This window comes from Zootoca vivipara, chromosome 16, assembly GCF_965207765.1.
Source record: "Zootoca vivipara chromosome 16, rZooViv2.hap1.1, whole genome shotgun sequence".
Classification (NCBI taxonomy): Eukaryota; Metazoa; Chordata; class Lepidosauria; order Squamata; family Lacertidae; genus Zootoca; species Zootoca vivipara.
The window spans coordinates 7,570,196-7,582,277 of NC_142599.1; the positions used below are offsets into that span (position 1 = coordinate 7,570,196).

Below are 12,082 nucleotides of genomic sequence, written 5' to 3' on the forward strand. Positions count from 1 at the left end.
CTGTTGTTTCCTGCTGCTACTGGGCTTTACAAGGGCATCAATGAGACTAAGGAGGAGGAGGCTGACAGTCATGGGTTAGTTGTAGGTAAGAAGGCAGGCAAGTGGGGGCTGGCTGAGGGTAGACAGAGGTCAGTGGGACCAAGTCCCCTTTGCTCTAATAAATTAGCCACCACTGCCCTCATCTGATTACGGTTCAATTAGAATTAGAACTTGTAGGAGGGGAGAACAAGGGCAACCCTCTCTCTGCCACATCCCACTCATTCAGTTCCATAACTCCCCATGCATTGGTGGGCCAATGTCTCCAGCAGTGAGGCTGCTCTACTTAAAGAGCCACCATAGATGGTTCAGAATGCTGGATAATCGCGAGGGGGGCAAGTGAAACCCAGAATGCTCCCATGTACCCAAAATTCTTGATGGCTAAAGAGAGGCAAAACAACAGCAAAAAAAAAAAAACCTAATAAATTGCCAATCTCAACAAACCTTCATAGAAGCCATCTTCGTCCATGTCTCCGTACACATAGAGGTATTTTCCTGCAGTGAGGGGCAGCTCTGCTTCGGGGTTTTCATTTGGTCCATCAAATGGGTTGTAACTGCAGGGAAGCACAATTACTTTCCCTTGCCATCGCTCATGTAATTAACCAGTCAGTGCTGAGAATCTCAGGGTAGGGCAAAGAGCTCCTGCAACCTCCTGCTACATAGGAAGCCACCCTAAACTGTGTCAGACGATGGACCCATCCCAAGTACTGTCTGGAAACGGCTCTCCAGGGTTTCAAGCAGGGGTCTCTCTTAGCCCTACCTGGAGTTGCCAGAGGTGGAACCAGCAACCTTCTGCACGCAAGGCAGCTGCCCTACCTCTGAGCTATGGCCCTTCATCCACTTGCTCCCAACTTCACAGAAAGCCATATCCTGGCTCTTCCCCACACAGTTAGCAAGTCAGGCCCTTGGGGAGCCAGTTGGGTTTACAGCACCCAAACCCTTTCACAGCACCATTCCTCTTAAGGAAGGATGGTGGGCTGATTCATTCCTCAGTCCTTGCCTCTCTGGCTGGTCTCCCCCATCTGCTTTTGCATATTTCCCCTAAGAGTCTTAGGCTACCCACTATTACCCAATTCACACCTCCCATATCCCCAAAGCAGCAAGATGTCCTACTGCAACATTGGAAAGCTTCATCATATTCTGGAATGCCTCTGTGATCCAGCCCCTCCTTGGCCAGTCCTCACGTAGGCCAGGCCAGGGCGCTATTAAGCACAACTGGCAGCAGGGCAGTGTTGGGCAAGTAACATGCCAGTTTCAGGCATCAAGGCCATGACAGGTCCTGAGCCTGGGACCCTTGGAAGACAAGGATGTCAGGGTTTGCAACCACTGGAGGGGACCTCAGGAAGAGCAATCAGTCCTACACCAACCCCCAGAACGCAAAGTAGGCCGAGGGCCAAGACGTGACCTCTGTTTCTTGCAGAAGTCTGTTTCTTAAGTCTAAACAGCGTATGAAGTCAATTTGCAACTGGCCCCACCTTGTCTCACTCAGCCTTTCCCAACGCCTCTCTTTGAGCCTTGCCTTCTCCACCTCCTCGGATCTGGCTAACCCACATTATTTCTACTGGCCCAGTAGTTTTTCAGCATCTATGCTAACAACGAATGTTCAGGAGCCCCAACAATTGGGAACGTGACTGCCTTACTTCCCACGCATGAAGGATATTTTAAAAAAAACAACAACCGGTGTCGCAATTGTATAGTTCGAGGGAAATCCCAAGATGTGAAAGGCAACTTATTTTAGCAGCAGGACTCTGAGAGGGCAAGAGAAAGTACTGCTTTCACTTCTGCCCATGGCCCCTGAAAGTGGCCAATCAGCAGATAAAATGGCCAGCTCACCTCTCATTCTCCCCAATGTCTGAAATTCAGGAAACATCTTTCAGGCAGACCAAAAATTTTACAATTTCCTGGTGATTTGTGGCAGGGCTCAAAATTTGAGGTTAGTGAAGAACTTAGAGGATAAAAGAGAGAATATTGGCATACAACGGTGTGGGATATTGCGTCATTAGAAAAACTGAGGCCAATGCAAAAGTTTCCATTTGTCACTTATGCTACTATCTAAGAACATGGGTGGCCCCCACCAACAGCTTTTAAAGGGATGCTGTCAAAATGAATAGTTTGTGTGTGTCCCCCGTTGATGTGTCTTCTTTATAGCAGACCCCCTATACTCTGTAATGGATGCCGCATGTTGTATTTTGCATTGACTGCTAATAAATCAGTTTTTTAAAAAAGCATTTCAAATTTTGAAAAATAAAAAAAATACAGTTCAAATACAGGCCTGCTTGGTGGGTTGACATTACCTATATCGAGCGATGCAAAGATGGACTTTCCCAGTGTATCTCTGCTTTGAGGTATTAGAATTCCGTTCATTATCCATCTACAATAAGAAGTAATAAATGTGATTGGTCTCCTGGGATCAGGGTTATATCTTAATCTCCTAACGTACAAATGACCACAATATATATATGTATATAATATTATTTCTTCCCAGATAGAGTCTGACAAGCATTCCATTTTTTTAGGAAAGTGCATTAATATCAAGCAACAGGAATTTAACAAAATGCGCAATATGGAAGTGCTAAGAACTGGTACTGGGTGTGGCACTCAACACCGTGTGAAAGATATTCATTAAAAACAAAGCACCACTTAAGACTCTCTCTGTGTGTGTGTGTGTGTGTGTGTGTGTGTGTGTGTGTGTGCGTGTGTGTGTGTGTGTGTGAGAGAGAGAGAGAGAGAGAGAGAGAGAGAGAGAGAAATGAATATTGAAAACAGGCATTCAATGTCTGGCAAAATTGCAGAACCCAAGGGCAAAAATGGATATATTGCAGTTGAAGTGCTTGCATTATACCAAGTCAGACCACTGGCCAATCTATCTCACTATTTCCTATGATGACCAGCAACTAGTTTTCCCAGACGTTCACTTTGTGTAAGGTGTGGGCAATTCCGCGTTCAGAAATCTTTCTTTCAGCCACCAGGATTCACACATCACAGGAACCTGTCTTAGGCTGCATCAAACCATAGGTTCATCCAGTTCAGTGCTATCTACACTGACTACCAGCAGCCTTCCGCGATTTCAGACACAGAGTCTCTCTCAGTACTCCCTAGAGTGGCTGGGGAAACCCAGCCAGATGGGCGGGGTATTATTATTACTAATTACTAAAGATGCTGGAGATTGAAGCTGGTACATTCTGCATGCAATACTGGTGCTCTACCACTGAGCTATGGCCCTTTCCCTGTAGGGTTCAATGGGTTGGGTTTTCCCCAGGGCTCTCCAATTACCGATTCCCAGGCCCACAAAGGTTGCAAGCATAATCCTCTTCTAGATCCTGCTACCTGAGATTCCCCCCTCCCAATTCCCAACATCTCCTAGGGAGGGCTGAGAACGTCTCCTGCCTGGAACCATGGAGAGATACTGCCAGTCAGGATAGACAACACAGAGATGGACCTATAGGTCTGACTCAGTATAAGGTAGCTTCCTATGTCACTGAAGGTCCTTGGGATCAATGATGGAGTCCTCTACATGCAAAGAACGAGATCAACAGGAAGCTGCTGTACCAGGTCAGACTTTTTGTCCACCTTCCCCTGTGTCGTCTTCTCTCATTGGCTGTGGACTCGGGCAAAGTAGGGTCTTGCACCACCTTCTACCTGATCTTTTATACTGGACATACCACAGATTGAACCCAGGTATGCTTGGGCTCCCTCAAACTTACAGTGAAGTTCCTGCACCGTCATGAATCCACTGTGGACAGCAAAACAGCCTGCATGAATAATTCTACCTATCTCATTCCTGGGGGCTATGTGCTCCTGGCCACCCACTCTCAATCCACCCACTTCCTCACAGAAAAACGCAAACAACCCAAAAATGTTTTGCACCATCACTTTCTTCCCACCCATGCCCTGGTAGCCCGTGGAGAAAATAACAGAGCCCTTCTCTCCACTCTATTGGTACGCAATAGAACTCATAACCAAGCCCATAATCATTGCTTTGGGAGACTGCTTCCCCACTCCTTGTTATCAATCACCAAGACGGTAAATGGATGGTGTCTTTGTGGAACGGCCGAGGCCTGCTTGCAATTTCTGAAAATTGCCCATGTCAAGAACCTCTTTGTTGGTTTGACATTTCAAAGCCCGAGTTCTCCTGAAGCATTTTCAACATAATATAGCTCTTTGCCTTTCTCGGGGGTACTGCACCGCTGAATGTATCCAGAGCCAAAATCCCCACGTGGGGTACACACGCACCCCGTAATTACCAATACAAAAGGCAAACAATGAGCGATTCATGTTTGAAAAAAAGGGCAAGCGAAGTAACGAGTAATAGAAAAGCCAACCTGGGTCTCTGTGCCAGCATCCTATTTTCAGAGTGGTGGGAGTAAGATAGAGCTATAGCTGCTTAAAATGTATGCAGACACATTCCCCACCCCACCCCCACCCCAGCTTGCTGCATACTCTGATCCAACCTGTTTTGCAACGCACAAACAGTACAATCCTATTCCTTTCAGCTCAGAAGAAAGTCCTACACAGTTCAATGAGATTTACTCTGAGGTAAGTGTGTATAGAAGGGTATGGGGAAATTTTGGCCCATGGGCTATGTAAGGCCTGACAAGGGACCCAAATCTGGCTCATGAGGCCATTTTGCCCCATTAATGTCAAACAGTCCAACCGGATGCCATATAGGTAAAGATGTGTCTGCAAAGGAATAATCTGACGTCTTAAGCTGCACTCTGCAAACAGGGGCTTGTGTTTGATAAAGGTAAAGGGACCCCTGACCATTAGGTCCAGTCGTGACCGACTCTGGGGTCACAGCGCTCATCTTGCATTATTGGCCGAGGGGGCCGGCGTACAGCTTCCAGGTCATGTGGCCAGCATGACTAAGCTGCTTCTGGTGAACCAGAGCAGCACATGGAAACGCCGTTTACCTTCCCACTTGAAGCGGGAATCTACTTGCACTTTGACATGCTTTCGAACTGCTAGGTTGGCAGGAGCTGGGACCAAGCAACGGGAGCTCACCCCGTCGCGGGGATTCAAACCGCCGACCTTCTGATCGGCAAGCCCTAGGCTCAGTGGTTTAACCCACAGCGCCCTTTTGCATTTGGCTCAAAATGCAAACTCTGCTGGGATTGACTCCACTTGGGAATTTGCTCCACTTGGGAGCAGAGCTGATCCCTGGTGTAAGCGGGGTGTGTGCTGTTAATTCAAGTATCAAGTTCCATACAAAGTAAAGTGAAAGATGAATGCATATGTGCATAAAAACATACAAGAGCACTTAAAAAAAATGTTGGGATGGGGAGAAGAAAGAAAAACACAGTGTAAACTTACCTCCATTAGCAAGTCCTGACATTTCAATATCATTTTCTTATATCTTATTCAGAGTGTGTTTCCCCTCTAGCACCACTGGTGACATCATTATTAAAAAAAAAACCCAACAAGGCTGTGTACCCCCTTCTTGGCTGTCTCCACTGAAGCAAGGCTTCCTCTACATTACATATGTCTGGTTATCCAGCAATTAAAACAGGAAGAGATCTAGAATCATTACAGGAGTAACTGCTCAGGTAACATCAGAGTGTTCAGACATAGCAACAAACCAAAGTTTTGTGTTTCTTGAATGAGCAAGGAGAATCAGCGCTCCCAGTCCTTCCCTGCCCACCATGATAAAACTTCCCTTTGATCTATGCCTGAGGTAAACCATTGTTTGCCATTTCATCATCATTTGCTAAATAATAGATTCTGCTTGCCCTGGAAAACAGGGTTTGAGCCTGCGTTGTGAGCCTAGTCTGCAGGGCAAGTGCAAAACCATAGTTCACTGGGTTGGACAAAATAGGGAATTTTGGCTCATCTCAAACTAGGACTGGAGGGACATAAGAGGATAAGGGAGCAGGGGTGTGAGGAGAGGAGGAAGTTTTCCATTTCCAAAGTGCCTCAGTTTTTGTTCCAACAACAACAACAACAACAACAACAATAATAATAATAATATACCCCACCCATCTGGGTGAGTTCCCCCAGCCACTCTAGGTGGCTTCCAACAAAATTTTAAAAATATAATAAAACATTCTGACTTTTGTTTGTACTCAACGTGCAAACTCGACCATTTTTCTTGGGATTGGTGCACACAATCATGTTACCTACATCACGTATGGGGAACCTTTGGCCCTCCAGATGTTGCTAAACTCCCCTTAGCCCCAGCAAGCATGAGCAAAGGCAGAATTAAGAGGTTCTGAAGGACCTGAAAATTTGTTTATGTATGCCACAACTGCAGCCAGAATGGTATTTGCCCAGAGGTGGAAAGAGGATGGTGTACCAACCAAGGCTGATTAAACTGATGGATTATGCCAAAATGGCAAAATTAATAGGTGTAGTAAGAAATAAAGGGGGGGGATTATTAAAGAGTGGGGAACATTTGTGGAATATCTGAAAAATTATGGGATGCAAGTAAGTGCATTAGTAGGGTTAACTAAAATCAAGCAATTAAAATTATTATCAAGACAAATTCTAGAATAACTAAAAAATTGAGTAAAGTGGAAAATGCAGTGTTAAAAATTCAAATAAGACAGAAACCACAAAAGGGGGAAGCCTAATATGCATTTGTATTGGAAGTGTGTGATTATAAGGTGTGTATCTGTAAATTTTTGAAAACTGAATGTGTGTGTGTGTGTGTGTGAAGAAACCTCTGGAGAGTCAGAGGTTCCTCAAGCCTGAACTATATCATCAGCCCATCTTAATCAAAAACTAGTCCCAACAGTTGAAGAAGAGACAGGTTTGCCCAAAGCCATTTTCAACTTACGTCTGATTCAAACCTGCATCTTGGGCTGCCAGATCGTGACCGGGACAGGAAAGTTGGCTTGATGGACAATTGCTCTGGTTTGTCACCAGATAGTTGTAGGGGTCGTATGAACTCTGAGATCACACAGTGGCCTCCTGAGGAGCTTTCATGACCTGTGTGAAAAAGAGAAAGGAAGTAACATCTCAGGAAACTGGCAGGTATAGTGGCAATCTTGCAGCAACACACAAATTATTATTATTATTACTGGGGGGTGGAGGTGGGAAGGCAGTTCCGTTACCTTATGTTCCAGCCTTCTTAACTACTGATTTTAGATTACAGGGGTGGGCAGGACTCCTGGGTCCCCCCATCTCTTGGCTTACCTCTGACAGGTGCCTATGTTACTTAGTCTTAGGATGCTGCTGCATGAACATCAAATCACATCTTTTGGACAATACCCATTACACAACCAGTGATAAGAGAAAACCCTCCCCTCCCCCTCCTTAGCATTTCCATACATTAACATTGGCAACAGGATGTCCGTGGGCTCAGAAGAGGACCAGCTGTACCCCTAGAACCAATCCAGAGTCCAGAAAGGTGTATCATATCAAGAGAGTGGTAGCTTGAATAGATGAAGATTAGTGATGAGTGAACTCCTCTCAGCTTGACTTAGAAATCAATCACCAATTATGAGTATTTATTTTTTAAAGAGAGAGCTTTGGAGGGAGCTAATTTCTCCCCCCCCCCAAAAGGTATCAATTAGCTCATCATGTTGGCTACATGGTATTGAGTTGGTTTCAAATCTGATCTGCCTTCCCCAAATCCTGTACACCAGTTGCTTCCCACATGGAGCTCAGGGAACATCCCAAATGGGGAGTCTTAAGCCTGCAATGTGCTGTTCTGGCCTTCTGAACAAGATAGGGGAGCTGTCCAACAGTAAAGGTGCTGAATGTTGAACAGGAGAGCAGCTGTTTAGGATGATTTGAGGAGGGAGGACGATTGCAAAGGTCAATTCTCCTTGTTACTGTCCTATGGTTGGCAAACTAAGGCCCAGGGGCCGGATCTGGCCCAATCGCCTTCTAAATCCGGCCCGTGGACGGTCCGGGAATCAGCGTGTTTTTACATGAGTAGAATGTGTGACTAGAATATGTGCTTTTATTTAAAATGCATCTCTGGGTTATTGGTGGGGCATAGGAATTCGTTCATCCCCCCGCCCCATATAGTCCAGCCCCCCACAAGGTCTGAAGGACAGTGGACCGGCCCCCTGCTGAAAAAGTTTGCTGACCCCTGTAAGGCAACGAATCCACCTGCTGTCTTTGCAAAGAGCCCAATGCTTCCCCTCCATGCATTCCTCACATGAATTACAAGTGCAGCTGGTTTCACTTACATCCACTGGCATCACCAGTATGGCACCCTTCAACTGTTGCAGGACAACCCCTTTCACCAACCCTCCAACAGGTGGAGTCCAAATAACATCTGGAGAGTCAACCACACTGACTACCCTTGGATGACCTTATGTTATCACATTCATAGTGTGATCCCTAATTGGCTGGGAATGTGTGGAGGAGAAAGAGAAGAAATGGCTCTAACAAAGACAGTCACAAACAAAATGGGGGGGGGTATATTTGGGATTGTTGTTTTGAGGGCATTTCCAAAAAAGCACAACTTTCATACCAAGAGCTGCCCAAACAGCATTTGGCACAGACCTTATTACTACAGTATTTCCATCTTCTCCCAGAAATTAATAGTCTGTCTCTATGACATAGCTGCAGTCTACTTGCAGCATCTGAATGGTGCTAAGATGGACTTGAGTGTCTCTGAAACACAGCCATTTTGTTTTATAGCTGCTCTGAGAAATCGCTTCTACCGTAGGCAAAATGGAGGGCATCCCACAGGTCTAAAGCGTTCACAGGGAGCCTTCCAGAACCAGATGCCACCTCTGCATAGAGTCACTCAAAGGCTGATGGCTCAAACTTCAGCAGGCAAGAAGGAAATGTTTGTGAATCTTAAGGGGGGGGGGAGAGAGAACTTGCAAAGGGTTGGTGTATCTGTCTCCTTTTAACTTGCTCACATTTTGGACCATTTCACACATTGTGTGGCAGGGAAAGCTTAGTGTTGAAGTGGGCATGTAATTGCCAGGACTAGGTGGTGAACTATGGCAAATTAACTGCTTGCCACATGAAATGAATGGCTATAATAAGCCTCTCCACACATTCAAATTTAGGAGAGTGCAATTAAAGTGGATCAAAGCTCTCTGTCACAAATCTACACCATGCATTTAAAGCTCATGGCTCCCCCCCCCAACAATCCTGGGAGTGGTAGTGTGCCAAGTGTGCCAGGAACTGCAGTCCTGTGATGGCTAAACTACAGTTCCCAGGATTCCCTGGGAGATGCCTAGTGTTTTAAATGAGTGTTGAATGTGATTTAAATGTATGGTGCAAATGTGAACCCAACAAATTCACTTTTTGCTGTTAAGAAAGTGATGGAGAAATGCATAAAGAAGGTATCGGATATATGATTGATTCATGGAAATGCATAACCACCCCACAATCAAATCAGGACACTCATTCTGGCATAACTGCCTTGCAAACAAATCAGAAAGAATGCTCAATAAAAAACAGGCTCTGTCTAATTCCCATGAAAGCTCTATGCAAGAAAATCAGGATGAACGCTCAATAAATGGGTCTTTTGCAGGCACCCGGAGATCTTCAAAGCATGGCCAAACAATGGGGGAAGGAGTAATGTATGAATGAGACACAAACATGTGTATCTCACAGGTACACTCAGGAAAGCCAGGATTACCTCTCTATATATTTGGACACTAAACCTGGTTCTTTCTGGCTGGAAAGGTCTATACCACAAGAAGGACTCTTCAGATTGGTCCTAAGTTTGCAGTCTGCAGCAACACCTTGCATGATGGCATCACCACCTCCAGGCAACTGTTTTACAGCCAAAAAAAGGGGGGTGGAGCATGACAGGAAGCATTGTGTTTAAGCATTGCATTGTCTATCTGCAATTAGTAGGGCTCTGAAGCCCCACAACATGTAGTCTGGGCTAGGGAAGAAATGGCAGGTGTAAGGGGCTCTTGAAAGCACACCAGAGAGCAGAAAAGAGCAGACAACAGCAAACTCATTTTGTGAACTGATTTCGAGTCAAGAGACCTGGATGAGTCAGATATAAATTTTCGCTCTGAACCATATGCACAGATCCAGCCTTTGAAAAGTGTACTGTAGACTATTTTAATTAAAAGAAAGAGGGAGGGAGGCAAAGAGGCTAGGAGAGGATATTTGAGGATGTCAGCACCGTCCTAAATTGGCTGCTGTGGCTTTGCTACAGCTGCTGCTGCTACTGCTGATATAATTAGGCTCCATTTGCTATTTTCTGCTTCCATATTTGCAGCTCCCAGGGAACAACAGTGCAGAGCAGAGGCAAACAGAGTACGGCATGTCGCTCCCTCCCCTCACTAAAAAAAAAAGAATAATGCTTCTTCAAAACGGCCATTTTGCAGACACAACGTGCTGCAGCATTTATAGATTTTGTCAAAAAGTCAAGGACCTAATTCCGTACCTGGCAGGGTACGACCACCACGTCAAAAAGCCCTATGGAGCCCCTTTGGTTATAGAAGCAAATGCACTTCCCCCCTCCTGATTATACAGAAATATGGGTGCACCATTTCCAAACTCAAGTGTGTGTGTGCTTGGACCAAAGGCGCTCTCAAGGCAGGCTTCCAGGGCCCTGTTCACAAGACCCTGGTTAGCTGCATTTTGAATTAAGTAAAAGAAGACACATTACTATCTTAAAGAGGGAGTGGAGCAAGACAAATGAGTCTAGAGCCTGACATTACTCAGGACTGCAATACCTCAAGGACCACCACTCTTCATATGAACCGAGCCAGACCCTGCAATCATTGTCTGAGGTCATGCGCCTCCTCCATGACATGTCTGGAGGGTGGCGACATGAGAACGGGCCTTTTCTGAAGTGGCTCCCCGCTTGTGGAATGCTTTCCCCAGAGAGGCTCGCCTGGTGCCTTCATTATACCCCTTCTAGGTGTCAGATGAAAATGTCCCTCTTTGACTAGGCCTTTGGCTGGTTGACATCTGATGCGCTTTTAAATGTGTTGGGGGAGAGGGCAGGGGGGCAGGCGGGAGGGTTATTGGTTTGTTTTTGTTTTTATTATGTATTTTGTGTAATTTATGATCTACAGATAGGGTTGCCAGACTCAATAGTGGACAGGACTTCTGTGCCTTTAATTGCCCTGCTCTCTTTTGAGTCTGGAAACCTTAAAGAGAAACCAGCAGACCCTTTGTTTCATTTTCAAGCAAAGGGTCTGCTGGTTTCTCTTTAAGGTTTCCAGACTCAAAAGAGAGCAGGGCAATTAAAGGCACAGAAGTCCTGTCCACTATTGAGTCTGGCAACCCTATCTACAGATGAAGAGTGCTATACAGATTTAATGAATAATAATAATTACTTGTGTAGCACTGATTCAATTTCTGCAAGGGATCTGCAAGAAATCTGCTAGTCAGCCCAAGTTTCCCAGATTCTATTCTGAACCCCAGAAAGCGTCTTGAAGCACATAAACAGCTGGCTTTCAAAGGCTGATGCCATGACTCATCCGCTGCAATTGGCTTTAATTATTCTGAAGCACTCTAAACTGTGAGCACCATCCCTTCCCAAATGAAATCATCCCAGTTGCCTGAGCATATTCATCTAGACCAGGGCTGAAGAGCCTTTATGACCCCCGGGGAACACATCATTCCCTTGTGGGCAACCTTCAGAGGCCCATATGCTACTGGTGATGGGCAGAGTAAGGTTACCAGATTTTTTTCCAATGAATCCGGGGACACTTTTCAACTTCAATGGATTTTGTATGGGGACTGGTTTGTAAATCCAGGGACTGTCCCCAGGTAACGGGGACGTCTGGTCACCTTAGGGCAGAGCCCAAAGCAAAAGTGAGTGGAGCAAAGAGATTTGTACACCAACCTTTTTTTTTAACACTCACATGTCTGTCCATCCAGGCGAGCAAGAGGCATTGTCAGAATTCACAGGCACATTCCAGTGAGGTAAAAACAAGTGAAGGGAGAGGTTTGCCAATTGTGTTATTGAGCTAAATCTGATCCTATAGTTTGCATTACCTGCATTGTATAATTCTGATTGTATGGCTTACCCCCCCCCCCCCAATATCCCTGGGATGTCTTGCTTAAAATGCTTTCCTCTTTGCCTCTATGCCCTTGTCTGGATCACAGAGAAAGGCTTATCAGTGGATGCACATCCAGCCTGACGCTGGAAGCTGCTAGCTTG

General features: G+C 45.6%; 1 protein-coding gene across 20 annotated transcripts in view; it reads right to left on the reverse strand.

Annotated features, from left to right (window-relative positions):
- The window catches only part of RIMBP2 (RIMS binding protein 2), a 286,403-nt gene that overhangs the window by 59,045 nt on the left and 215,276 nt on the right, over window positions 1–12,082 (reverse strand). For all 20 annotated transcript variants that reach the window (XM_088659580.1, XM_035097548.3, XM_088659571.1 and 17 more), the window contains 3 exons: window positions 6,809–6,960; window positions 2,331–2,407; window positions 481–590 (listed from right to left, as the gene is read on the reverse strand). In XM_088659580.1, coding sequence (XP_088515706.1) covers window positions 481–590; window positions 2,331–2,407; window positions 6,809–6,960 — 339 coding nt within the window. The remainder of the gene's footprint in view (window positions 1–480; window positions 591–2,330; window positions 2,408–6,808; window positions 6,961–12,082) is intronic.